The following is a 27,052-nucleotide window of genomic DNA, read 5'->3' as shown; positions in this document are numbered from 1 at the left end:
ATCGCATTTTACACTTGCCTCTGGAGGCATGGCAGTGAGTCTTCATGCCACATGTCTTATGACTCTTTCTCTCTTGTCTTTCAGTGAATGATAGTGTCTAGAAAGGGTATGTCCCTTCAGGAGAGAGGTGCCAATGTCCAACCGGCCTAATAACAATCCAGGGGGGTCACTGCGACGTTCACAGAGGAACACTGCCGGGGCCCAGCCACAAGACGACGCAGTAGGAGGAAGGTATGACTCTCATCTGTGTGTGTTTTAGTATATAAAAGTAAAATTGCTGTGATTTAATTAGAGAATGAAGTTTTCCACCCTGCAATTCAAGCACTGAAATTTGTGTTAGATCTTTTTGCCTGTGAGATGCTCTCTGTACTGTTACTGTGTGGGGTAAAACCATGGGTAGCTCACTACCGTACATGTTCAGCCAGAATAGCAGTAGTAGATCTATGGGGGGAAGAAGTGTAGCTGAGCTATATTCCATAAATCACTGGTAATAACAAATTCCTTCCCTGTCTTCCTTCTCTGATAACAAAAGTATGTGGGGGGGGGGACAGGGAGAATCTGTTACTGGAAATCTGGGAAAATCTATGTTCCTGTTAAAGAAGACTGAGTAACTGGTACCACTCTGTTCCTTTTGCACTGCATATTAATCCTCTGCAGCTTTTGAATAATTCAAGAAAAAAAAGGTTTGCCATCCTTTAATATGCCTGATCTAGTAAGCAAGTGGACCAGGTTGTATTTGTTCTGCAGGTGATTGCCTCTACAGTGCAGAATAAAGATCATTAAAACTTTCCTGTGGATGACTGTATAATTATTGCTGTGAGTGAGTGAAGTCTGTATGGATAAGTGTTTCTTTTATTTTGTTAAAATACTAGTCTAATGAAGGTTACAGTATGATGGTAGGCAACATCTGTCTGTATTCTGCTCCCCCAGACATCTTATTGGTGCAGTTGTTTGAATACATGTACCTTGGACTTGATTTTTTTGGGATAAGTGTATTAAAATATTGCAGGTCAGTAGGACTGTCGTGGTTTAACCCCAGCCAGCAGCCAGGCCCCAGACAGCTGCTCACTCACTTCCCCACCAGCAGGGTCAGGGTAAATGGGAAGGGTAAAAGCCTGAGAACTTGTGAGTTGAGATAAAGACATTTTAGTAGGGGGAAAGCTAAGGCTGCACACACAATCAAAGAAAACCAAATAGTTAATTCACTGCTTCCCAAGGGCAAGCAGGTGTTCAGCCATCCCCAGGAGAGCAGGGCCCTGTCACACACAACGGTGACTTGGGAATACAAATGCCATGACTGCAAATGTCCCCCTTCCTCCTTCTTTCCTGCACTTTATATACTGAACATGATGCCATGTGGTGTGGAGTATCCCTTTGGTCAGTTTGGGTCACCTGTCCTGGCTGTGTCTCCTCCCAGCCTTCCAACTTCCTTGCCAGTGTGGCAGTATGAAAAGCAGAAAAGGCCTTGGCTCTGTATAAGCACTGCTCAGCAAAAACAAAAACATCAGGATATTACCAACCCTGTGTTTCACACAAATCCGAAACATAGCCCCATACAAGCCACCGTGAAGGAAATTAACTCTACCCCAGCTGAAACCTGCACAGGCACAAAAGAATTTTTTTGTTTTAAAGCATTGGGCTATAAAACTTCAGGAAGATGAGGTGTATGTCTTACTGGTATAAAGTCTAACTGAGAACAAGTTGAACAACTGTTGAATGGGTGAAGAAGGCCAACTGTTCTTCTAAGGAGCTTCTGGGAGAATAATTCAATCTCAAAAATGCAGCTTCACTTTCTCTAAACTAGTCCACTGTGCAAATGGACAAGCAGATTGATAAACACAAGGATTCTCTCCTGGACTAATGTGACATAAGGAGGGGGAAGCTGCTGCCTTATGCTGATGATTATTTTGTAAGCTAGAATTGTTTCTGAAGAATATTTCTTTTAACGGAGGCATACTGAGCCTTTCGTTCCCTTCTGTTCATTATGTGTTGTCTCTGAATCTCAGTGGATGTTTAAGTTAGATATTGCCCTTCCAACTCTTTCCTTATACACTGAGCTTGACCTGGGGTGAATCAGTCTCTCCCTTGAATAAAGAATTAAAGGCAAGGGGTGAGGGATTCCTCTTCAGATATCTACCATTAATTCAGATTTTATAGCACAATGCCAGGGAGAAGCTCTACAGTGAGTCAGCCAAATTGAGAAATTTTAGGGGTAGCACTGTTCTCTTTCAAAAAAGTTACTCATACATTGTTTTGGTGCATTGTGATCTGTTACTTATGCTGTCACATAATGATTCAAGATGCAGTTGTGTGGAATGGCTGAACTTCTTCCACCCCTCACCAAATCTGTGTGAGTCAGACTTCCATGAGCAAGAGTGTATTGCACTCTTAAACTATGTTAGACCTTTATCAGAACCAAAGCTCCTTGCTGAAGTAAAGAGGATGGGAGAAGCTTTGAATCTGAGTAGCTTTAGAACAGGACCTCCCCTGCCTTTCCATCTCTGAACAACCATTTTGGGCTGGCACAGCATCTAAAAAGGCCTGGATATAAAGCATGCTGGTTAATATAAAATTTATAATAAATTAATCATCTTTTACTGTCGTCAGTATCTCCTCTTTAGTAAGCTGCTGGGCAGCAATGACCATGGTACAAGGACCAATGTAAGATAGATCTGTCAAGTCCTTGGCAGTTTTGTACATGACATGGAGAGAGGCAGGCTCTCAGATAACAGTCGCTTTTTTTCTGCTTGCCTGTCTTTAGACACAAAGCTCAGGACTCATCCCACACTGCGTCTACATGCAGTGGGTTACTGTGTTTCAGTTCTGCTGCTGAGCAGTATGTAGGAGAGTCTAGAGTTTACAACTTGATGTGTCATTATACCTTGCTGTACTCCAGTGATACACACTGCTTTGGCTGCTGTATTAAAAGAAAACTAAACAAAAAACAACACACCTTTTCTTACATAAGGGTTTTCTTGTGCTTCCTGGCACAATTTATTTCCAGCCTTTTTTGTGTTTGTCATCTGTAAACTGAAACTCTTCAGTTTCAGCTGTAAAATCACTTAAAATAGAATAAACAAACTGTGGAAAGACTATTTCAATAATACGTTCGTATTGTGCAAATAGCTGTGAACCTGGGATGTATCTGTGTTAGTGTTTTAGTTGGAGCTGGGAATGTTCTTTTGAAACAAATCAGTCATCCTAACCTGCTGTGCTTTGGCTAACATCATGGAATAGTCTTGGAGCACTTGAACTGGAATCTTTTTGGATGAAACTGAACTGAAAGTTATGCTCTGTAAGAGCAGTTCATGTATTCTGGTCACTTGGGGTTTTAATCTGGTTTGCTTTGAAGTAGAAATCACTGAAATGCAAAGACAGTGGACATTGATCCTTAATGGGAACTATCTTGCTTTACAGATTTTCTTCTGTTCATCTGTACTACTTGTAGTTGTACAAACAGTATGAGATTTTATTCAGCCACTTTATTAGATCCATGTGCTTCTTAAAAAAACCCAACAAACAACAGATCAATACACAAAGATGAAAAATGCCCAAACCTCACACAAAACAGAAAAACTACTATTGCAGAGCGAATTAGACAGTAATGTGAGTCTGTAGGGGGTTGTTGCTTCATGCCTAAAATTAGCCACAAAGTTTGTAAGCAAACTTAAGGGCCACACCTTCTGCAGTGTTGGAGGTTACTTCACTTTGGTCATAGATATGCAATCATAGCCCTTCGAGCAAGGACAGGTTTTGATACTGTCTGAACTTGTGTACTTGATTGCACTTCTCCTTGGTATAAATAGCTTTCTAAATGCTGGAAGTGCAACAGCTTTTTTTCTTAAGGCTTTTGTGTGGCTGAGCTGCATGCATTTTCAAAATACAAATTAAGTGACAAAAATTTGGAGAGTTTGTGCAGTTTGGCAATCATAAGTTCAGACTTAGATGTGACGTCCAGTAATCTAAGGTGAGTAATATCTCTTTTATGCTCTGGAGTGAATGGGATAGACTTCAGTTGAGAGAGGTGTTAAAAAGGAGAGAGGCAGGAGAATGACAGTGCTGCCAAGCTGAAGTGCTGATGTGTGTCCTTCTGTAGTCTTTTGACACTTTTACAGATTTGAGGTCTTTTAGCAAAAGTTTTAAAAAATTGAACTTGCTGAGCTGCTACTGTCCACTTGCATAAAGACTTTGGAAATTCTAAACTTTTGTATGGTCTATTCTAAATGCAGAATCTCCCTCCTGTGACATCTAATATTGACAGATTGACTTAACCTGGAAGGAACAATGCAAACCAATTTTCCTCTAGACAGGGCTTGTTTCATGTCACTGTAACATCAATACTTGTAGTCAAAATGAGCAGGGAAAGCCTGTAATGGTTTTCTGCTAGAGATTTACAGGCAGTTTCACATTCAGCTCAGGAACTTGATAGGAGCTTCAAGTGTGTGATTTTTTAGAGATGTATTTGTTTAAAAATATGAACAATGATACTTGGCTCACAGACAGCATAGAAAGATGGATGCTTTATTTCCAATTTGTGCTGCAACAATGGTGTGTGCTTTTTTCTAAAGAAGAAAGAATTGTGTGTTTGACAAGAGATTAATATAAACTGGTGAACTGGTGGAGTGTTGTTCCTCCCATGTGTGCATGTAACCATACTGGCCTTGGTGAAGTTGGACTAATGTGGTTCTTCACTTTCTGTTATCAGTAGTGATGCTGAAATAACTGTGCTTTGGATTGCTTTCAGCTCTTGTAGGTATTGTAGTTCTTACTGGCTTTACTACCAGTTTGAGAAGTATTTAGTGTTATCCTCCTAATTTAGAATTCCTGTTACGATGGCACCTTCATAATTGTACACCTCATACCCTCGTCTGAAGTATCTTTCCCAGCACTTTCCACTGAAGGATGTCTCTGCAGGTTTGTAGGGAAGCAGTAATGATACTGAAGTTTCCCTTTGCAGCAGTAAACCCAAGAGGAATGGGAAGCAGATGCCCTAACCCGAGCTTTCTTCGTAGGGGCAGGAGAAGGGGGTGGAAGGTACTTACTGGCACTTTGTTAACTGTGTATCTACATTGTTACCATGTGTGTTGAAGAATTGTGCCCTTGTGGCTTAGCTCCCGGTGATGCTGTAGGATTTACTTGGAATGGGAGCCATTTGGAAGCGGTATTGTGAGGCACACAATAAGATCTTTTCTGGAAGTGGTGCAGTTGACTGTTCCTTTCAGTTGTGATCAATGTTGCACTATACTGGTATGGAGTAATGGAAGTAGTCTTATATACTGGAACTTTTTACTAATGCTGCAAACATTGTTAGTATTTTATTAGTGGCATTAATTGCCAGTGGTGCTTTTCTTTTAACCTGCATACTGTTAGCCTTATGAAATCTTTAGGAACAGCAGTATTTAAATAGGATATCAATTTGACATAAATGACTGCTATGCTGTTGAGTTGTGTATGAAAGTAGGATACTTCATAAACAAATTGTAATGATTTTTGAAATATAATACATACATGTTCGTGTGCATATGGGATTGAAGGCTAAATGATAGATGAGATCCTTGTTGGCTGCATGTAGGATGTTGTTATAAGCAGAGAGAATGCTTTTGTCAGTTATACTGCTTTTGTTCTGAATAGGATTGGTTTTGGACCAGTTTTGGTAATATGTTAAACTGTTAAAAACTTACCTGCGACCTGTGAAAAACTAAATTTAATGTTTGTGTTGGTGTGGAAGACAGGTGGAGTATTTCTGAGGAAAGCAAATAGGTGTTTTTCCATAGCTTTTTCATCTGTGCTGCTGCTTTTTTTTAGTCTCATTTTTGACAGAAGTAAGAGTGGTTAGTTTTTGCAGACTTAATGTTTGGAAGCATTTAATAGCTCACTCTCAGCTGCTGAGAAAAATTACTTAGATGAAACACTTTGTTTATTAACTAACTTCAAAAGGTACTTTTTTTTTAATATGCACAGAGTAACTCTTTGAGAACAGGTTCTAGTTGGTTCTTTATTATGGTTTTGCTCAGGGCTGACATTTTCCACCATATTGTTTATATAACACAGTGAGCTAAATGGTGGTTTGCTTGTCAACTTGTATGTGTGCTTCTCTAAACTTGAATGTCTGCCTGTGAATTACAATGTGTATCAGCAGACAGCTTTGCCCAGTTGAGTGAAGCCTCGGAGTGGTTTATGAAACTGTCTTTAAGTTGGGGGAGAGGTGGAAGGAAAACTAAAAACTCCACAAAACAACACTTGAAGGTGCAGCAAGAACTCAGTCTTTCTGGACCTGCCCCTGAGAGTGGAAAAGGACAAACACAAGCTCATAAATACTTACCTTGTCATTTTTTGTCATTAATGAGGAACTTAGGCTCTCAAAATACTTGTTGCTGGAATGTTGCTTTAAATGAAGATTCTTAATGAATGATACATTAATGGAAAAGACTAAAGAGCTTGTAATGGTAAGTTCCAAGTGGAAAGCCTTGGATTATGTACAAGAGTACAGGTAGTTTACAACCTTGAAAAGAATCGACCTTCCAGCTGCTCATGGATCTTTCATGGCCCTTGGTTGTTCTCCAACCACCGTTCTCTGTGTCGAGCTTTACAGACTGTTATGCTTTTGTATGTAAGTTAACTTTTTTAAGGAGACCTTAAACAAGCTGTCACAACTTCAGTATAAATTGGGACTATGATGCTTGCTGGTTGGTTTATGGTTACAGTTCTTTTACCTTAATCCTGCAGACTCTCCAAGTTGTCAGGCTTCTCGCTATTGTATAGACCTTATAGAAGGGTAATTAATGTCACGTTCCTTTTAACTGACGTGCTACTGCATGCACAGTTGTTATTGTCTTGTGTACCTTTTCTTTGGAACACATGCAAGGTGAGTGATTAAACTCAGAGGGAGAAGTGAAAGCACAGTAGGTCTTTAAAAGTGAAATAAAAAAAATTCCCATCAGTTTTAAACTCCCCATTTGTTGCATTTCTAGAGTAACTTTTCTGCTCAGTGTTTTTACTGATCATTTCATGGATAAAGGAAAAGCAAATGCGAGTATTCTGCATGAGGCAGCATTCATCATCCCTAGGATATGGTTGTAGCTTTATTAGTCCACATAAATTGGATGTTGTTATGAAACTGTATTTGTAAAACTTGTAAGAATCCAAAGGGTTTAAAGGTGAAAGGGGAGGAGCCTGAAACAAGTGGAAACTCTTCAGTGCATGTTTTGCATGTATTGCTTTAGCAATATTTTAGTTGAAAAGATCTTCAGTTATTATGTTCTGTGAATATCTAAAGCAAAACAAAAATCTTTAAGGGAAAATAACCTTTTAAAATACACTTCAGAATAAGTGAACTCTGATCAGTTTAGCTTACATAAAAAATGAGATTCCTGCCAAGTGTAAATTATGTAATAACGTCTGTTACTCCCATAATAAAAACACTTCAAGGGGAAAATTAAATTTCACGCCTTAATCTTTTGTTGGGAAAAGGAAAATCCAAACACTGAGGATTGGGTGAAACATTCCCAAGTTTACCTTGATGGAGTTTGCTGTTGTGACCTAGAGATCTAACTATTTTGTGTCACTTGCTTTTGATAGTAAAAATTACTTCTTATAGTGTGATAAATCAAAACAAATTACTTCTTGAGTATGGAGAAGATGCTGTTAATTTAATCTTTGCAGACTGTTATGCTCTTAGAAAGGTGAGCATATTATTATCATCTGGGTGGTTGGACTTGGTTTTCTATGGACATTGAAGTTTGTGTTGAAGTCCTGAAGAGGATAGTGAAGCTTTCTGGTCAGTAGTAAAATTAGCTTTGCTTTCACTACTGGATTTCTGGCATTTGGTTGGAAAAAAACTGTTTGAAAGCTTGTGGAACTCTACTACTTCCACTTAGTCTGTTGGCCAGAATTTTGTGATGTTTGGGGTCATGGGTTGGGGCAGGGCACTTAAATTGGAAGTCAGTGTTCCTCCCCTTACATCTGAGCATTGCAGAGCTCAACTCAAAGGAGTAGATAGCTGAGGTTATTAACATATAAACATATAATCAAGAGTTCAACTTTGAAACATGGCTTCTTTCAGCATTAATACTAGACTAGTTTGAGGTTTCATAAAGGTTGGTGGTGCTTGATGGTTCTCTATAGGTATGAAATCTGCAGCAGAGTTTTCCTGGTGGCAGCTGAGTCGAAAGTGTGTTCTATCCAGGGAAGTGCAAGTGAGATGTCCCTTGCCTCAGCAATTATTTATACTGTCCTGTTCTAAATGCTGATGAGCTCTTTTCTGAGTCTTGCAGATGGTAATTCCAAGTGGTTTTGAAGCTAAATGTGGAATATGTGAAGATGTAACTTAAGTCTTAAATTTTATCCATGGTATAGTATTATCTTTGTCCTTCAGTCAGAGCTCATACAATGAACCAATTTTTGCATGCAGCTGAAGGCTGCTTGGAAGGCCTCTTGTAGCTTATCTATGTGAAACTCATTCCTATCTCTGACATCACAGGTTTCCTGTCTCATCTGACTGCCTTCATTGGTAGCATGTGTTTCTTCATTCTTCTTTCCTCTTCATTCCTCAGCTGTTACCACACAGCTCTCAATCCTCTGAACTGGTGGATCTGCAGCCAGAAAATAACTGGTAGGGTTGAGATTTCCTACCAAGTGAAACTGGCTGCATTCCTATTCTGAGCACTTGATTTTTTTTAAACTGAAGAACAAAGATACAAACTCATAACTGTATAAAGACTTAATGCATGGAATCTCGAGGTAGATGAGTATATATCTATTTTTGAGAAGAGATCTTTGACAGGTGCTCTAGTCATGTGCCTTACTGTGCTAGCTTAATGCTTAAGTGAATAATTCAGTAATCTTGCAGATCAGAAAAATTTGAATTTATCTGCACAGCTCAGGAGTTAGATGATGTTTTATTCATTTTAAATGACTAAATAATTGTGTGCCTTACAAAACAGTTACTGGTAGTGATTTGTAATTGCAACAGGTGATTCTTTTGAAATGCTGCTTTAATATTGGGAGCTGATATGGAAAGGTTTGTAGCTGTAAATGAATATTTGTAAATGGCCCAAAAATAAACAATAATTCCACCTACAGGTCTGTATCTGTATCTTGGAATCCTGATAGCTTTCTGTTTTGACTTTCTGCTGACAGGTCACATTTAGGGCAGGCAAAACATAAGGCACATAGCCCTCCTGAGAGTAGAAAATCTATTTCAAAGACACCCAAAGTGCAGTCTAATACTACTTCTGAGCAGTCCAAGGGACACTTTTCTAAAAGGTAATTGCACTTCATATTCCTATGTTAACCAGTGTTATCTGCACTTCACGACTGTGTATAATGTGTTGAGTTATACAGAGTTCTTATACAACGTGTGACTAATAGATTTGAACTAATCTAGGTGTTGCATTCACTGGATATATTTCGGTGTTTCAAATTCTGTTTCTGTTTTGTTTTCTAATTCACCAACTAAGAGCATTCCATCAGTGATGGGGAGGAAACGATTTCTGCATAACTAGTCCTGGAGTACTTGCAAGGTCTTTCTCCCATTCTTCTGCTTCATGTTGGGGGAAGATTGCCCAAGGAGTTTGGAGCAATGTCCAATATGAATTGAAACATGCAATAATCTAAAGTATGCCTGTGTTCAGAGTAATCATCTTGGTATTGCTTTGTCTGCTCTTCATATGCTTCTGCTATTTACACACTGGAACAGTTTTCTATCATGTAGAAGAGAATTTTGCCATTTCTGTGTGTGATTCACTACCTCAATTTCAAGATTGATGAGAAACTATCCTTTCATTAAGAGCCTTTCTTGAACTAGAATCCAGTTATGACTAGTTATGCATTACTGAACACTCCTTACTCTCTTGTGGAACTTACATTCTCAAACATTCAGATAACACCTTCATGGCTTGATTTTTTTTTTTTTGTTTGTTTTTTTAAATCAGTTTGTACCAATATACATAAAAAAGTAAAATCAATTCAAGTTATAACTTCCTCTTTAGAAGGCAGTGTACTGTGCTTTTATTTTGCAATTTGTTTAGTTTTTATGCTAGCAAGTATGTGCAATATGATTGTTCTCATACGAGCATGTTGTGGCATTGTTTTTGTTTGTTTCAATGTTAACCTAATCAACAGTTTCTTACGTGCAGTTTCCTTTATTAGAGAATGATGACATTTATCATGCAAAACTGTTACAACTGTGAGGTTTCCTGAGTTCAGCACTAATGCTGTTCCTGCTTACTTCTACAGAGGCTGTAGTTCATCTGCTGTTTTAATACCACAACAAGAAGATCCAGAGAGAGTCAATACTTCAGAAAAGCAAAAAACGGGGCAAGTGCCTAAGAAAGACAATTCTCGAGGAGTTAAACGCAGTGCTAGTCCAGATTACAGGAGGACCAATTCTCCCAGCTCTGCTAAAAAACCCAAAGCACTTCAACACACTGAAACTTCCTCGGAAACCAACAAGCCACATACTAAGTCTAAGAGAAGACACTCAGACCAAGAACAGCCCAAGTCTACACAATTGCCATCAACAAGCAAGGCTCACACCAGAAAGGGTGGAGCTGCTGGTAGCTCCCGAAGTCAGAAAAGGAAAAGGACAGAGAATCTGTCTTGTATAAAGAGTGGGTCATCAGTTGAATCAACTGGCGCTGAAGAGAAGTCAGCAAAAGTCTCCAAGCTGGCTTCAAAATCGGTGACCTCAGCCAAAGCTGGGTGTAGCACCATCACCGATTCTTCTTCTTCAGCTTCCACCTCCTCCTCCTCTTCTGCTGTTGCCTCTGCTTCTTCTGCTGTTCCTCAGGGTGCCAGAGTGAAACAGGGAAAGGACCAGAGTAAGGCTAGACGTTCCCGTTCTGCATCTAGCCCCAGTCCAAGAAGGAGTAGCAGGGACAAAGAACCGAGTAAAACAGGTGGCTCTTCAAAGTTTGACTGGGCTGCTCGATTCAGCCCCAAAGTCAGTCTGCCCAAAACAAAACTGTCTCTACCAGGCTCTTCCAAGTCGGAGACATCAAAACCTGGACCTTCAGGACTACAGGCTAAGCTAGCAAGTAAGTTGTTCTTTTGTGGAAGAATAAGCACATGTGTTTTAAAATCAAGTCTTCTAAACAAATACTTCTGTTTTCAAGCTTCTTGGGATCTTCCTAGTAACTTTTAGTGTGTTCTGCTGAGTTTTTAAGTAAAACTGTGACTGAAACAATTTACAGCTAAAGCAGATGATTTTAGTGCAGTCAGCATTCTGTAAATTTAAGTTGCTTCTCTGTCTTTCGAATTGATTTTAAAAATAAAATATATGCAAAATAATTGAATGTTGTAATGGGGACATATACGTTATAAAATACTCTTGATTATATTCTTCTTGTCAGATTTTTTTTTCCTCGTTTTCTTAAGCCTTCTGTCCCAAAGTGGGAACGATAACTGCTGGAAAACAAGTACATTGTATGTGGTTTCTTCTTTCAAACCTACCTTCCTAATTTTTCATTGCTGTGAGACTCTCTGATGTTACTTTAAGAACAGTAGTCTTGTAAACCTGGTGTACCTAGTACTGGGGATGTTAGTCACTTTATCTCTTAGGTTCTCACAAAGTATGTCTTATTTTTGGTGCTGATATTGAATAGCGGGTACATTGTTGGACATGGTCTCTAACAAATACAGGCTGTTTCCAAGCAGAGCACCTGCTTGCTATAGATATGCTTGTAGCTCTGCTGTCTTGAGCAATTTTTTTTTAAATGCATTATGCTGCCTTCGTGTGCTGAATGATTTATTTACAGCATGTATTCTCTAAAATGTAAGAAGTTGGATTCCTAAGCTTGCTTACAAAGTTCCTTTACAAAGGAATTGTGTGCATGAACCCGTAGATTGTTGTGCATGGTCACAAGTAGCCTGTCCCAGCTGGGGCACATCTGTAGCTAATACTAATGCAGGAAATAGGTGGAATAAACAACAGCAACTGATTGTCTTCCTGTATAATCAACATGAGTCAATTAAATCTAACAGGTATGTTTTGGATAACCTGCATGACTGGAGTATTGATTCTGGAATGACCTAACCTAAGGGATGAAGAATGGCATTGGGGAAGTGGAGAGGACTTACTTGCTTTACAGCAAAGTTTGGGGTTTTTTTCTACCTGCTTCCTGGTTCAAGAATTTACTGGGTGATGAATTCCAGAATCAAAACTCTGAATTTGCACAGGGTGGAATGAGGGAGAAGTGAGGAGGAGTCAGGCAACAACAGGAACGACCAACAAGTTCTTGGTGAAGTCAGGCTACAGGCAGCTTTTTAGAAATGGAAAAAAAAGCAACGGGGACAAGAGAGAATTTACCTCCAACAAGTGAACAACAAGAAGATGAAAGCAGAGAATAATTCATGTGATAAGTTACAAAACTTCAGCAAAGAGTGAGAAGGGGAAGGGGGAAATAGCGCAGTGTAAGGGGTGGGGTGGGGTGTGTGTTTAGTAGCTTGAAAAACAGTGTCGAGAATGAGCCTAAACTGTCTCCACAAAGGCTGTACTGAGAAAGCCAGTTTGGCTTAACTTTCGGGTCATGGAAGAGCTAAAGTTATCTTTTGGAAAAAGCTAAACTTCAGTTCAACTAAAATGTTCAAGTCTATGTGACAAAACCGAGTTGGTGTGGATTGTAGAGGTGTGTGTGTAAGTATAAAATGTCACTGGTAAGGGCACAAAGCATGGTGAGAGATGTTTCTAGAAGCAGTAGAGGATCAGGTTATTTTATGTAGAGGGCATCCTACTTTAAGGTAGGGGAAAAGTGCTAACAGGTGATACTAGGAAGTCTAAAATGTCTAATGCCTCTTTATTTTACCATAGGTTACAGCAAAACTTATTCCAATAAATATAATTAATCACCAAATATCACTAAGAGTAAGAGCTCAACTTAGAAGTGTTAAACTATGATACTTTCAGATAGTCTCAGTCTTTCAAGTAGTGCTCTTTGACAACAGGTTGAAATGATCTTGGAAGCAATAGTAAAGATTGTTAGCTTAGCCCTTTTTTAAAAACAAGCTTGTGTGACAGCTTCAAAATATTGGGACGAATTTGAAGTATTTTAACAGAATACACATTTTGGATAATGCTGAGAAGTGTCATGAAAATATGAAGACAATAAACCACAGGTTGGTTTTTAAGAAAGACTGGATAAGTTCAAATTTATTTTCTGTAGCAGGCCAGTAGCCTTAGAGGATAAGGGAGCAGAAGCAGATGATGTCTTGCACAAATATTAACACCCTAAAGCTTTCTAAAGCAGTAAGGCAAACAGTGATCTTGATGAAATTGGGGTGTACACTATCTGCCTGGAAACATGTCCTTAGAAGTCATAGTAATCCTGTGTAGAAACTGAAAGCTTAAACTCAGTAGGCTTGTATAGATGTATATTATGAAACACATGCTTGAAGAAGATGGAACTAGGGCTTATAGAACTAGTGGGAGATAAGCAAAAAGCCAAACATTCTAGAATGAAAAGTGGGAGGAGAGGGGAGATTATTCAGGCTAACATAAAGTCATAGAGTGGTTTGGGTTGAAGGGATCTTAAAGGTCATCTCATTCCAACCCCCCTGCCACAGCCAGGCCACCTTCCAGGTTGCTCAAAGCCCCGTCCAGTCAGCCATGGCTATATAAATGCAATGCTGTTCCCTTCTGGGTATTGCAGTTCAGGAAGTACAGGAAGTATTATTAGATGTTGTGATCTTTAAGGGAAAAACAAGAAGAGCTGATCTGGCTTACTCTGCTGAAGACAAGAACGAGGAGAAACATGGTTGCCATCTTTGCAGAAGGTTTTCACTTGGTGGAGGAGAATACCCTGAGGTTTCTTGTCTAGTCCTCACTGGGTAATTAATAGGTTTTAAATCCAGCCAAGGTGACTTTCAGAGTGTTAGCTACACAGCATTCTCTGTAACTGAGCAGTGACATCACTGAATAACAGCTATGCAATATGTTGGAATAATAAAAACAGGCTAGACTAAAGTTTTTCGCATCTATTTGAGTAGCTGAATATTTCTTCGGGGGGGCAAAAGAGGAAGAAAACAAGTTTCTCATTTTGCTCTCTTGATTTGACTATTTTCACATCCCTTTCAATCCGTATATGTTGTAGGGGCTTTTTAAATATTGCAAATTGGGTCATCTTCCTGATTATGTAACAATATAAAACCAGTAATTATGTTTCCATTATTAGGGAAATCTTTGCTGTCCTTTGTGTAGTGTCTTGTGGCCCTTAAGTAGGAGGAAGCTGGAAACTGTGGCTGGGACAGTGCTGAGTGCAGGGTAACACAGAGTAGCTGTCCCTGACTGAGAAATCTCTACTAATGCTGTCAGATTTGGGGAGCTAGAGGGATTGTTGGGATACACTGAAAAGCCACATGAACATAAACACAGAGTGTGAATAGTGTAGAACTCCTGGCTTTGAGGGATTTGACAGAGGTGAGGAGAAAAGAGTCTGAAAATAGCTCTGAATTAGTTTATTTGGGATTGTGGGTGACCGTGCTGGCTTGGGTGATGGTTGTTGGAGCCTTGGGGTTGTGGACTTGGGATTGAGGAAGTAAGATGGCTGGCTTGGACATAATTGCTGTAATTGTGGTGATGGGCTGCGTGGGACCATAATCAAGAGCTGAGGGTGTCTGGGTTGGTCCTGAGGGAGGGTAATAATGGAATATTAGAATGACAGGAGGCTGTCTTACAGCCACAGCTCCTTCACCCTATCTCAGTGAGGAGAGCAGGCCAGCACAGGAGCCAATCTTAAATCTAAACTTCCAATCTTAACCAGTAAATCTCTCCTGATTACCTTTCTGAACTGCAAATAAAGAGTTTTCTGGGTTATGAACTGTGAAAGTTTGACTAACTTTGTTTTGACTTGGGTGATACACTGACTCAAGTGATCGCAGTACAGCTGCATTCAGAACTTGTTTCTTTCACACAACAAAATATGCTTTTAAAAAAAGTGCTGACCAGGAAACAGACTTAAATGTGAAGTTGTTAAGATTTTTCTAGTTTGATTTCTGTTAGGCTGCGCTATTTCAGGTTTAGCCTGTTTGAGTCTATTTTCCTTCTGACTCATAAACATGAGTGTTTGGCATGCAAATAGGATGATGTCAGGGCACAAGCAATATATGCCTCTTAGTTTTGAAGTTTTGGCAGGTATTGAATGTGAACTGCTTAAATGTAATTTTCTTTTCGTTTATTGAAAGTCCATGTCTGTTCATAACTTTTACTAAAACAGATCTCCTGATGACTTTTCCTTGGCTGAGGGAATTGGGTTAGAGATCACTTAGGTAAACTTGACACCTGCAAATCCTCCATGGGCCCTGGTGGGATGTACCTACAGGTGCTGAGGGAGCAGGCAGATGTTACTGCTAAGCCACTCTCCATCTTCTTTGGAAGATCACGGAGAACAGCAGAGGTGCCTGAGGACTGGAGGAAAGCCGATGTCACTTCAGTCTTCAATAAGGGCAAGGAGGAGGACCCAGGAAAACCATAGGCTGGTCACCCTCACCTCTGTCCCTGGAAAGATGATGGAACAGCTTGTGCTGCATGTCATCTCTAAGCATATGAAGGAAAAGCTTATCGTAGTAGTCACCAAGGGGAAATAATGCTTGGCCAGTCTGATGGTCTTCTATGATGGCTGGGTAGATGAGGGGAGAGCAGTGGATGTTGTCTGCCTTGACTTCAGCGAGGCTTTGGACACTGTCTCCCATAACATCTTCATAGGTAGCACAGGAAGAGTGGGTAAGATGAGTGACAGTGAACTGGACTGAGAACTGACTGAATGGCAGAGTTCAGAGGGTTGTGATCAGCGACACCATGTCCAGTTGGAGGCCCGTAGCTCACAGCATTCCACAGGGATCAGTACAGGGTCCAGTCCTGTTCTACTTGTTTATCAGTGACCTGGATGAAGTGTCAGAATGCACCCTCAGCAAGTTTGGAGAAGATACAAAAGAGAGAGGAGTGGCTGACACAGCAGAAGGCTGTGCTGCCATTAAGTGAAACCTGGAGAGTTGGATGAAGAGAAACCAGCTGAAGTTCAGCAAAGGCAAGTGTAGGATCCTGCACCTGGGGAGATACAACCCCAGGCACCAGTGCGTGTTGGGGGCTGATCTACTGGAAAGCAGCTCTGTGGAGAAGGAGCTGGGGGTCCTGGTGGACAAGCTGTCCATGAACTGGCGGTGTTGTGCCGTTGTGGCCAAGAAGGCCCGTGGTGTCCTGGGGTGCATTAGGAAGAGCATTGTCAGCACATCGAGAGATGATCCTGCCCCTCTGCTCTGCCTTCATGAGGCCTCATTGGAGTGCCATGTCCAGTTCTGGGCTCCCCAGTTCAAGAAAGACAAGGAACTACTGGGAAAGGTTCATTGGAGGGCTATGAAGATGATTAGAAGACTGAAGCATCTCATGAGGAAAGGCTGAGAGAGCTGCACCTGTTTAGCCTGGAGAAGAGATGACTTATCAATACATGGCTCTATATAATACAGAAATAGTGCTGAATAAATAACTTCTGGAGATGAACATAAATCTATTCCTCTGAAATCCCTTGCTGTCTGTGGCAATATGACTGATGCTTTCCTTCATCAGGCAGTCACAGGGCATCTCTAATCTCATTTCTCTTAATGCTGGTTGTGCCCTATTTGCCAGTGAAGGCTTGCAACTTTTAGCCTCCTGCAAGTCCTCTAGACACAGGACTAACTTCCAGTTGGGAGGCTGTGTTGGCCATCCCAAATTCTGATGACAGTGCAAGTGAAATGAAGAAGGTTTAGTCTGAAGAAATGAAGTCTTGAAGTTTTGGTATTGGGAAGACTCAGAGAATTCACAAAAGATGCAGGTGGTGAGATTGACTTAAGAAGCCTTTGTAAACAATGAACTTTAAGGGCAGAGAATGGCAGTGAACAGCAGGGAGAGACGATCTGGAATGTCTTTCTTTGCTTCCTTTGTAGCTTTAGAAATTAATAGGGGGAGGATGAAGCTCAAATGTGCCCTGGTAGATGCATCAGACATAGAGAACTAAAGACTTGGGAAAAGAAACATGCACAAAGATCTGACGAGTAGAACATTCTTGAGCAGCAAGAGAAAATGCGCTCAACTCTTCCAAGAGCTCAGGCTGGGATGTATTCTGCAGCTCACCCATCAAATGGTAACCAGGTAACTACCTTCTCTACAACTGAGGTAATTATTGAGGTAATTCAGTTTAAAGAGATGGCTCAGCTAATTTAATGTCTCTTAGTGAAAAGGGATAACCCATTTTATAGCTTCTTTGCTCTACTATGGTGTCTGCTCATCCGACCCTTGTAAAGCAAGCTCAGCTTGCCAAACTGGCAGAATACTCAAAGAAGAAAATGTGTGTCAGGTGTGCACTTTGTACATCTTGGGACTGATTTGGGGACAATAAGACATGACTGAGTGTGCCATACTGTTAAAAAACAGTAAGTTGTTAAGCTAACTCTGCTGCTTTGTGAAACCTTTGCCCTTAGCAGAAATCCTGTTCTGATCCATTAAGTCAATCTTATGTCACTATACAGTGAATGTGTGGTGTGTCATTGGTGGCCTGTTACTAAGCTAATAAGGTACCTGATGTTAAGGTCTGACTGCTTGAAAATGATGACCCACAGATTTGCAGTAATAAATGGTGAGCTACCATAAAGGATGAAAATGTGATTTTTTTTCCCAGTGAACTCTACTGTAACAAGATGATTCATTTATTCTTCTAAATGTAAAGCAAAGGTACATTTCACTTAGAATTTTACTGTAGAGTTACAGGGTTTAAGTAGCCTACTTTTCCATGTGTTCCATATGTTACATATGGAAAAGTTTACCCCTCTGGGTTCAGAGGTATACATGTTTTGCCTGTGGAGTAGTACAGTGCTATACCTAGTGCCAGTTAAAGCATGCATTCTCTAGTGTGAAATACAACCAGCTTTGAGGGAAGTTCTGCTGTACCTTTGGGCTTCTACTACTTGAGAAACTTAGCTAGGACATGGGATCCTGCTGCAACTGTTTCAAGTGATTTTTGTCTTGTGTCTCTATGACACTTTTCTTTCTCTTGTCACCCCTCGCAAGTATCTCACTATATGTACCTAGTGTTGGAGTAATTGTATATTTCTACTGTAGCAACTTGAACTTATTTTTGGTTTCAAAGCTTATGTAGTAAGCATGCCACTGCTTCTTGAACACTTGAAAAAGCTACATATTTTGTTCTATATGTACAGACCATCTGAAAATTCAAGTGGCTGGCCTGCTTCAGTTCAGTGCTTGGTGGCTTTTAAATACAATACCCTGTTGTGTTCTTAAGGTTGCCGTATTTCTTGGGTTGGTAAGCCAAGTGTGTGGTAAATCTGTGAATATCAGGTTAACCTTCATCTGCATGGAACTTACCTGCACACAGATTGTGTTCCCAGTCAGATACACTGTAGTGTTTGAAAGGGGACACACTGTTGGCCAGGTCAGTAGTAGCTTTTCAGATCAGTTTGCCTTTTCTGTTAAATATCCAGTCAGAAGCTGCATAGTTATTACATCCCTCAGTACCACAACTTTGCATTCCTAGGATGTTTTAGGATTAAGGAAGTAGACAGGAGCCAGTTTGATAAGTACTGAACTCAAACACATTGCATGTTTAAAGGTGTTTTATTTCTGCTTTGTTGCCAGAGGGGGGAGCAGTGATCTAACCTCCTCATCTCTTCAAAATTATTTACATCTCTTCTAGTAATAGTATGTCTGAACTTAATGTTATAAATTTCTCTTTTATTTTATTGACTTACTGTAGAGGTAAGAGGGGCACTGCAGTGTCAAATTGAGCCTGATAAAGATTTTTAATTTTGACATTTAAATTATCAGTTTTCCAGTTTGGAAGCTGCTATGGGATATTTCAACCTGATAATAAGCTTGCTGAGAATGTTGTGTCATGTGGGTTTTTTGTGTGCTTAAGATTTACCTGGCTCTGTGGTGGGATGCCATCAGAACAATGGCTTTGTAACCTAGAGCAAATTAGTATCAACCGGGTCATTTTCAACAGTGCAAATACTTGTAAATTAAAAGCTTGAACTCCATTTCCAAAGCCTTGAGGATATGCTTGATTATTTTCATCAAAGGAGACCTCATGACAGAGGGGCTGGAGGGGTGTAGTTGAAATAAGAACGCAAATAATACACATGATAGACCTCAGCACTGGCAGTGCTTGACTCCAGGAGGGGAGCGTGGTTTTGATTTAATACAGTTATTTTAAAGCCAGACTAATGTGAACAAAACTGACCAAAAATTGAGATCACAACCACCACTGCCCTCCCTCCCCAAAGTGTAATTTCTTTTCCTTTTTAAGACTAAAGCGTCTTCTTGTGTTTGGACATCAACATGTGGAAATAATAAACTTGTATCCCATAATTTGTTACCTATTTAGCATAAGAAAGACTTAGAAGCTCTTTTGTAACCGTAGTATGTATTTTAGGAAAAGGTACCTACATAACAACTTGGAGTTTAGTGTTACTTAGCTTAAAATAATAAGTAAAAGTAAATGCCTGAACTTTTCTTTTACTGGTCTAGCAGTTCAGTGTAAGGTGACTAAAAGCTGAGGTGGGCTTAGTGTGGTTCTTATGTAGAAGCTTTTCTTCTGCGTGGAGGTTTCCCGTACAGGAAAATTTCTTTGTAGAACTGCTGTGTATTTAAAGACTGATTTCCTCTCAATTCTTTACATATTGCATAGGTCTAAGAAAATCTACAAAGAAGCGCAGTGAATCACCACCTGCTGAGCTCCCCAGTTTGCGGCGGAGCACACGGCAAAAGACCACGGGCTCCTGTGCTAGCACCAGGTAGAACTTCAGCAAACCAATTTCTGCAGTGAATTGATGTTGATGTCACTTGCATGCATGAAAACTGGCCTTGTCTATCTCCTACTTGGCTGTTGTAAAAGTAGCTGTAACTGTGATGGCTCTGTACACCAGTGTCATGGATAGAACAAAGGGTTGGTCACCAGCAGACTTCCAGTATGTCCCTCATCTCTGGAGGTGGAGGGAAAGAAACACCCAAAGTCAGTGTCACAAACTTAAGTAATCCTGTCCTTAGGGAGGTTTTTTTTAAAAAGATACTTAACAACAGAGAATGAGAGAGAGTGCTGAACTATTGTGCATCATGACTGGTAAAATAGATGCTTGTTTTGAAAAATGAGACTTCGTGGTACCACATAGCAGTCTGTTTTAATAGTGTGCACTGTTAAGCTGACTCAGCTTGTCAGCAGCTTCGTCTGAACAATACTACATTTAAGTGCTTAGTATACTTCCTAATGCAGAGGAAAATTAGCCCTGAATTAGTTATTTTAAACAGCTGGTAGATTAAGTGGGAGGGAAGAGTTAATGTGTCCTGTGGTGCAAAAAACTTTTGTAGCTGTATAGATTCTGGAACTAGACCTAGGAAGCCTGAACAAGTTTTATTTTTGTTCTTATGCCTAGACTGTGTTTAGTAGTTCCAGCAATACTTTTTTTCCCCTCTTCCACACCATAAAAAAACCCCACTTCTGAAACCTCGGTTCTGTTGTCAAGTGAGCATTTCAATTTGACTGTTTACTTTGTAGGCATATGTATTTGTAGTGATGATGACAGTACTGTTTAAAACAGCAGATTTAAATAGGCTCATCCCCTCAAACTTATTCTGGCACTGAAAACCATGTTGAGCATCAGAGTCCTCTTTCAGTAGTTCAGAACTTCCTTTAAAGATGGTTACTCTTATTACTGGGCTTCTCAAATGTGTACGTGATTTTTAACTAACAGTCACTTTAATCTTGCTCATTTTTACTGTTGTATTTTAGTGTAGACTGCCTTGTCTTGAAGGGTATAATGTAAGGACCTGGCTGTAATCCATTAGTGTAAACAGATCACTGTATGGTGTGGGGCAAGGAGGGCAAAGAAGGGTTGGATAATTTTGTGACGATTGATTCTTAAACAAATTATTAGTTTGTGCAGTGTTGTAGTAGTGTTCTGCATAGATGTTATACAGTCTTGAGTAAACTTACACTAATGAATCCCTTGTCATAGTTCATAAGGTGTGAAACTTTGTTTTTTGAACCTTTAGTCGGCGAGGCTCTGGCCTGGGCAAAAGAGGAGCAGCTGAAGCTCGCCGACAGGAGAAGATGGCTGATCCTGACAACAACCAGGATGGAGTTAACTCTTCAGCTGCACGAACAGATGAGCCTCCCCAGGGAGCTGCAGGTAAGAAGAAATTCCAACTAAAGCATTTTTAGATAATAATGATGATATAACAATAATAATGATATAGACTTCTTTGCATTTGAAAATAATTAAATGGTTCTGAGTAAGCTCATAAATTATTATGGAAGGTTTTTGAGTGAGAGGGATCTTCTCTTTTGCGTTTGGTTTCTTGGCTGTCTGATACACGGGTCAGTTATGCTTTCTTGTAGTTTCCAAACTATATTCAATAAACTAGACTTTAGTTTTCAAGCTTCTTTCTCTTTTAAAAAAAGTAACTTCAGCTGATGCTACATAAATTACTACCAACTGAAAAGACACTGAATGGTTTAGAATACAGAAGGCATCGTGTACCTGTAAAAGCTCTGTTGAAATTACTCATAAATATTCTACAGGTTTTTCTGTTGAAATTGCAAGCATGTCTGTACTGGAGAAATTTATAACTAAGTTAAATATTATTACTTGCACAGTCCTATTAAATGATAATTTTATCTTCTGGTCCTAATCAGTAGTGAGTTCAAAGGTGCTTTCCAGTAATAATGCTGAATGGTAGAAAATATTAAACGTTCTATGCTTAAAGCCAGCCACATCAGTACTGAAAGTTAAAATTAATGAAAACCTAAGTGCAGTGTAATACTCAATTAAGAAAAGCATAAATTTATTAAGGATACTGGTAAATCTATCTGAAATGTAATTTGTGGATCTAGCTGTACTTTTTCATTATGTTGTGTGGATTTAGTCACTCTCTTCAGCTTTTGGAAAGTACTAGACCTGTAGACTGGTCTGCTTTGAAATGGAAGTTGTACAGAAGTTGGCTGGTGGCAACGTTAGATGCAGAGCACACTTTTGATGGCAGAGACTTTTTTCATGTGAATTTTGTAGCTTTAAAGGCACTGTAACTTGTGTTAATCTCTATTTTGTTTCTTTAGCTTCTAGTTCTGTTGCTGGAGCTGTAGGTATGACAACTTCTGGAGAAAGTGAGTCAGATGATTCTGAGATGGGAAGACTACAAGGTATAAAAGTTGTTATTAATTTACCTCTGTTGTTTGCAGCCTATAAATAGCCATACTTACACAAATTCTGTATTACATGTAGTGGGAAGGCTGCATTTTGTTTCACTGTCTGCGAATGTGTTGCTTTGCTTACAGTAATTCTGAAGTATGGAGTTACAAGCCTTAATATACTAAAGATGCAAGAATTTGGAAGTAATGTCTGGAGGGGGTGGCATATTCATTTACATGGTGTATAATACACTACTATTGATGATTTTCTGGTAGGAGGTGGGGGTAGAGAACTGAGAACTCAGTCCCAAGTGTGTAAGCTCAAATATCAAAATAATCTTTGCAAGCATGTTTTCAGTTCACAGGCCAGGTTAAGCCTATTGTACTCTGCCTGCTTCTGGATAACATTTTTTTTTTTTTGTGCTTGTCATTGATACCCATGTTGCTATAAGCTTTGACCAAACAAAATCTGAATGTTCTTAAAATGCTTGCTTTTGTGCTTGGGCTAAAGGACTCCGGTCTCTCAAAACCCAGGAGTACAAACAGGTATAAACTCAGTTTGCATGTCCTGCAATTGGACTAATGATTTTGCTGCTACATTGCAGGGAGTCCTGAGATTATGATCTCCCTTGCAAATGAGAGGTTTTGGTTAATCTGGGTATTTAATGTGAAGTGAGTGCTGTGTCAGTACCAGTTCACTAGCTTGTAGTTCTCAGTAAGCACAGGTATGCATTAGGAATATAGAGCTAAATTGGTTTTCACTATTAATGAAATTGGTTTTCACTATTATTTTGTTGATCAGCAGTAGTCATGATTGCTACAATAAAAATCAGAATCTGCCAGTTAGTTTAGTTTAAGTAACACTACTGTAAAGTGTTTAAAATCAACCAAAAAAGAAACCCGCTAATAGCTAGCAGAGTTCTTCCCTTTCCTGCACATCAGCAGATAAAGATATGAACCTGTTTTTCAGTGTCATTTTTTTGAGATTAGTAGTGACATGCAGTTTCTGAAAATGTGAAGATAACCTTAACCTATTTTATGTAGTTTGAGTTCAGATTTGAAATTACAGCCTGGTATATCTGCTATTGTAGCTCTAGACTTAGAACAGTTTAACAGACCAGATTTCTTCTGTGAAATGCATAACTCTGGACACTCAGCGGGTGACTTCTTAAAGGGCCTTAATACTCTGCTACTTACAGAAATGAGTTACTTATCCTCCAAAGGTCATCTTTTCGGTGTTTTTTTTTGGAAATCAAAGTAGCTGCAGTCATCTAATTCTAATTCTTCTTTCTTAAAATATCAAAATTCTAGCAATCTTAAATGATAACATCATGGAATTTAAGCTTTTAAAAATATTCGTAGAAGCTTTGACAATGGCTGTTATCCTCTGTTTGCTTTTAGCTCTATTAGAGGCTAGGGGTCTTCCTCCTCACCTGTTTGGCCCTCTTGGTCCTCGGATGTCGCAGCTCTTCCACAGGACAATTGGAAGTGGAGCTAGTAAGCAAAGTTTGTCTAATTTGACTTAATTCTTTCCACTTCCAGACTAGTAGAATTCAGCCACTAGTAAATCTAATATTTGTATTAGCTTCATAGTTTAATATTTTACGTGTTGGAGACTTGTATGTCATGATAGTGCTAGACCACCGGTCAAAAATATTAATTTACTTGTCTTCTTTTAAGGAAGAGAAATCTGCTTTAGCCATATTGCTTTTCTTTTCTTTTTTTGGGGGCATCTTAATGTTCCATTCTAGGTGGGGAAGGGAGGGTTCTTGCCTTTTCACCCCTTCCTTATCTTTTTCTTTTGCATGATGGGCTGCTTAACAAAAGACCTCTCCAACCCCCTTGGGTTTTTTGCTAGCTTTAAACAAATGCTTAAGCTAGCTTTAAAACTACTTGTAGATGTCAGTTCTAAGTTATGTTGGTTTTAGTTTCAGAAATGTCTTAGGTTTCAGACAGAAATAATTCCCTTCAGGTGGTGTGTCAGTGAGAATGTGGGTCCTTAGGCTTGTTCCCCCAGGTCTGCATTATGCAGCTGGATGAGATGTGTACCTTCTAGTCTAAGTCTGTTTGGCTTCCCAGGAGAGCCAGAGGCAGCCTGTTACACTGCATGCCAAGGAGAGGATGGGGTCTCATGTGCTGTATGATCTGGGAGGGTGTTGAAAAGTCCTTTGCTTTACAAAGGTGGGGTGGGTGGTGTGGGTTCTGGCACCTGCTGTAGGTTGGCAAGATGGCTGTGAGGAGCAGTGTGGCGGACTCCCTGTGCTGACCAGTCTGCACTGGAAAGACAGCCAAGAGAGATTTTGTCTCCCTTTCCTATCCTACCTTTTTATGACAGGGAAAGGAAGTGAAACTACAAATACAGAGGAAAACAAACTATCTCTGGTCTTCCGCTCTGGCAGAAGTATAGCATAACAGTTCCCTTGAACACTTATGTTTTCTAATATCTTCTTTCCTAATTTTTTTTTCTGGACAACTAGGTTCTAAAGCCCAACAGCTTTTACAAGGTCTCCAAGCCACTGATGAAAGTCAGCAACTACAGGCAGTGATTGAGATGTGCCAGCTGTTGGTCATGGGAAATGAAGAAACATTAGGAGGATTTCCAGTCAAGAGTGTTGTACCAGCTTTGGTAAAGATTTAATCTGATGTTTCTGTTGGAGGGTATAATATTTCATTCAATATCTTGCTTAATTTTTTTAAATTTATATTATATAGACTTCCTTGTATTTATGCATATGTTTATCACATTATGTGGTTTTGAGGGCAAGTTTTGCAAAATTTTGGTAGTCCTGTTAATTCTTTAATAGCTCAAGCTTAGGTAGGTTGTTTTGAAACTTACCCACAGTGAAAGTCCCGAGTCAGGCTACAATAGTGATTTGTACCCTTTGTTACGATGATACCTAGATAATTTTTTCTAAACTAACAATACTTTTTTTTTTAAAAACAGATAACGCTGCTGCAGATGGAGCACAACTTTGACATTGTAAGTAATCTGTAATATTTCAGAAACCTTTGAAATGCAAAAATACGTCATCTAAACTTAAAACCAAATATTTGTTTATTTAATAGATGAATCATGCATGCCGAGCCTTAACATACATGATGGAAGCACTTCCCAGATCATCTGCTGTAGTGGTAGATGCAATTCCTGTCTTCTTGGAAAAGGTAAAATGAAATCAAAACAGTGATAAAATAGTACGAAGGGATTTTAACTTTTGTTTTAACTTTAAGAAATACCGTTAAGATAACAGCTTCTTTTCACGGCTTACAAGATAACACATAATTCACGAGAGTCTTTTAAAACCACATTTAATTTTTGTTCCCATCCTCGCTGAGTGGTGCAGTCTGATCCACTGAGAGCTTTTTGTCAGGTTGATGTTGCAGACGTGCTGTGTAATTGAGCTGTTGTCTCCTGGAGTAGCTTCATACCCGAGATAACCTAAACTGGCAGGCTTGGTTCCATCTGGCTTCATTAGCATGTGTGTCTTAGTAGAGACTGTCTGTCCGAGTGTTGATGAAGGTGATTACTTTTACAGATTGGTTTAGAAATTGATCTACAAGCTTTTTTGTTTCCTTGTAGCTGCAAGTTATCCAGTGCATTGATGTGGCAGAGCAGGCGCTTACAGCCCTGGAGATGTTGTCCCGCAGGCACAGCAAAGCCATTCTGCAGGCAGTAAGTGACAAAAACTGCCCTCTTACCTCTGCCATTTCCACATCTTGGTGATCTTCTGTGAAGGTGAAATAAGAAAACAACTTTCTGTGACTTCAGCAGCACTGAAAGTGAAAATGTTTGTTTTGTTACAGGGTGGGCTGGCAGACTGTTTGCTGTATCTGGAATTCTTCAGTATAAATGCACAGAGGAATGCACTAGCTATCGCTGCCAACTGCTGCCAGAGTATAACACCTGATGAGTTTCACTTTGTGGCAGACTCTTTGCCACTGCTTACACAAAGGTTAACCCATCAGGTAAGAAGCTATTAAAAAATGGAAAGTTCTAATTTTGAAGTGAAAGTAGTATTAAGTTGCCTCCAGATACCTAGTTCTTTATTGTGTATTATTTGCCTTTGCAATGTGATAATTGTCTTTAAGTTTCTGTACTATCAAGTTGCAATATCCTAATGTGCATATGGGCTTTTTGTTCTTTGTAAGCATGCTGTAAGGATTTGTGACATTATATAAAATGAGGTAAATAAGGTAGTTAAACTTAGAGCATGAATAATAGTGGGTTTGTAGTCCTTGTAAGAACTACAAGGACATCAGGAAGAGGAAGTCTAGTAGTATTACTGTTGTTTTTTTTTCCTTAACAAATGTCTTGCAAGGTTCTCTCCCACTTTTAACTCAGAAGAGCTTCAGTTTCAGTTTTTGTGTCCTTTTTCACTGCTTTCACTTTTTGGGAGGGCTTATGGCTTTTAAAAAAAAGTTCCTATTCTTGCACAATAGTTTGAAGTGATAAATCCTAAATCACGGGGCTCCTAAATGCTACCTATCCTGCAAAGTTGTTGTGTTCATAAATGAGCACCTACAAAAGAGATTTCTGATGATCTGCTTGGCTGGCAGATTCCTGTTATAAAGATGAAAAATGAGAGGTATATTGTTTGTTAACAAATAAACTTAATGGAAGCTTTCAGGCAATGGTTTTGTGTGTTCTTGTGCTGTTCTTAATTTTGCAAACATCATCTTGCTGAAAGACTATTTGAATCTTTGAAGCAGCCTCACAGAGTCAGTTGTCAGCTTTAGATTGTGCTTTAGGAGCAGGAAGCACCATTCTTAGCAATAGTAGGGATAGGTACTGATTCCTGCTCTCTGAAGAGAAGCTACAACCCCAAAAAGTAAGATTTCAAGAAATTTGGAGGTGGAAATTTTCTGGAAAAGAATCTTGAGTTTGCTTT

General features: G+C 39.5%; 1 protein-coding gene across 9 annotated transcripts in view; it reads left to right on the top strand.

The window, feature by feature from the left end:
• Positions 1-27,052, top strand: part of TRIP12 (thyroid hormone receptor interactor 12) — an 80,841-nt gene that overhangs the window by 26,935 nt on the left and 26,854 nt on the right. For 4 of the 9 annotated variants that reach the window (XM_017822278.1, XM_017822280.1, XM_017822281.1 and 1 more), the window contains 12 exons: positions 85-231; positions 9,139-9,264; positions 10,237-11,036; positions 19,671-19,776; positions 21,032-21,168; positions 22,095-22,178; positions 23,568-23,663; positions 24,644-24,792; positions 25,111-25,146; positions 25,233-25,328; positions 25,744-25,836; positions 25,968-26,129. In XM_017822278.1, coding sequence (XP_017677767.1) covers positions 134-231; positions 9,139-9,264; positions 10,237-11,036; positions 19,671-19,776; positions 21,032-21,168; positions 22,095-22,178; positions 23,568-23,663; positions 24,644-24,792; positions 25,111-25,146; positions 25,233-25,328; positions 25,744-25,836; positions 25,968-26,129 — 1,983 coding nt within the window. In that variant the 5' untranslated portion in view covers positions 85-133. Of the gene's footprint in view, positions 1-84; positions 232-9,138; positions 9,265-10,236; positions 11,037-19,670; positions 19,777-21,031; positions 21,169-22,094; positions 22,179-23,567; positions 23,664-24,643; positions 24,793-25,110; positions 25,147-25,232; positions 25,329-25,743; positions 25,837-25,967; positions 26,130-27,052 lie in introns of those variants that run through there. The other 5 variants (XM_017822283.1, XM_017822282.1, XM_017822285.1 and 2 more) reach the window with 4 other exon arrangements.

Source organism: Lepidothrix coronata, unplaced genomic scaffold (genome assembly GCF_001604755.1).
Source record: "Lepidothrix coronata isolate B3197 unplaced genomic scaffold, Lepidothrix_coronata-1.0 Scaffold97, whole genome shotgun sequence".
Lineage (NCBI taxonomy): Eukaryota > Metazoa > Chordata > Aves > Passeriformes > Pipridae > Lepidothrix > Lepidothrix coronata.
This window is presented reverse-complemented; position numbering and strand designations above follow the sequence as displayed.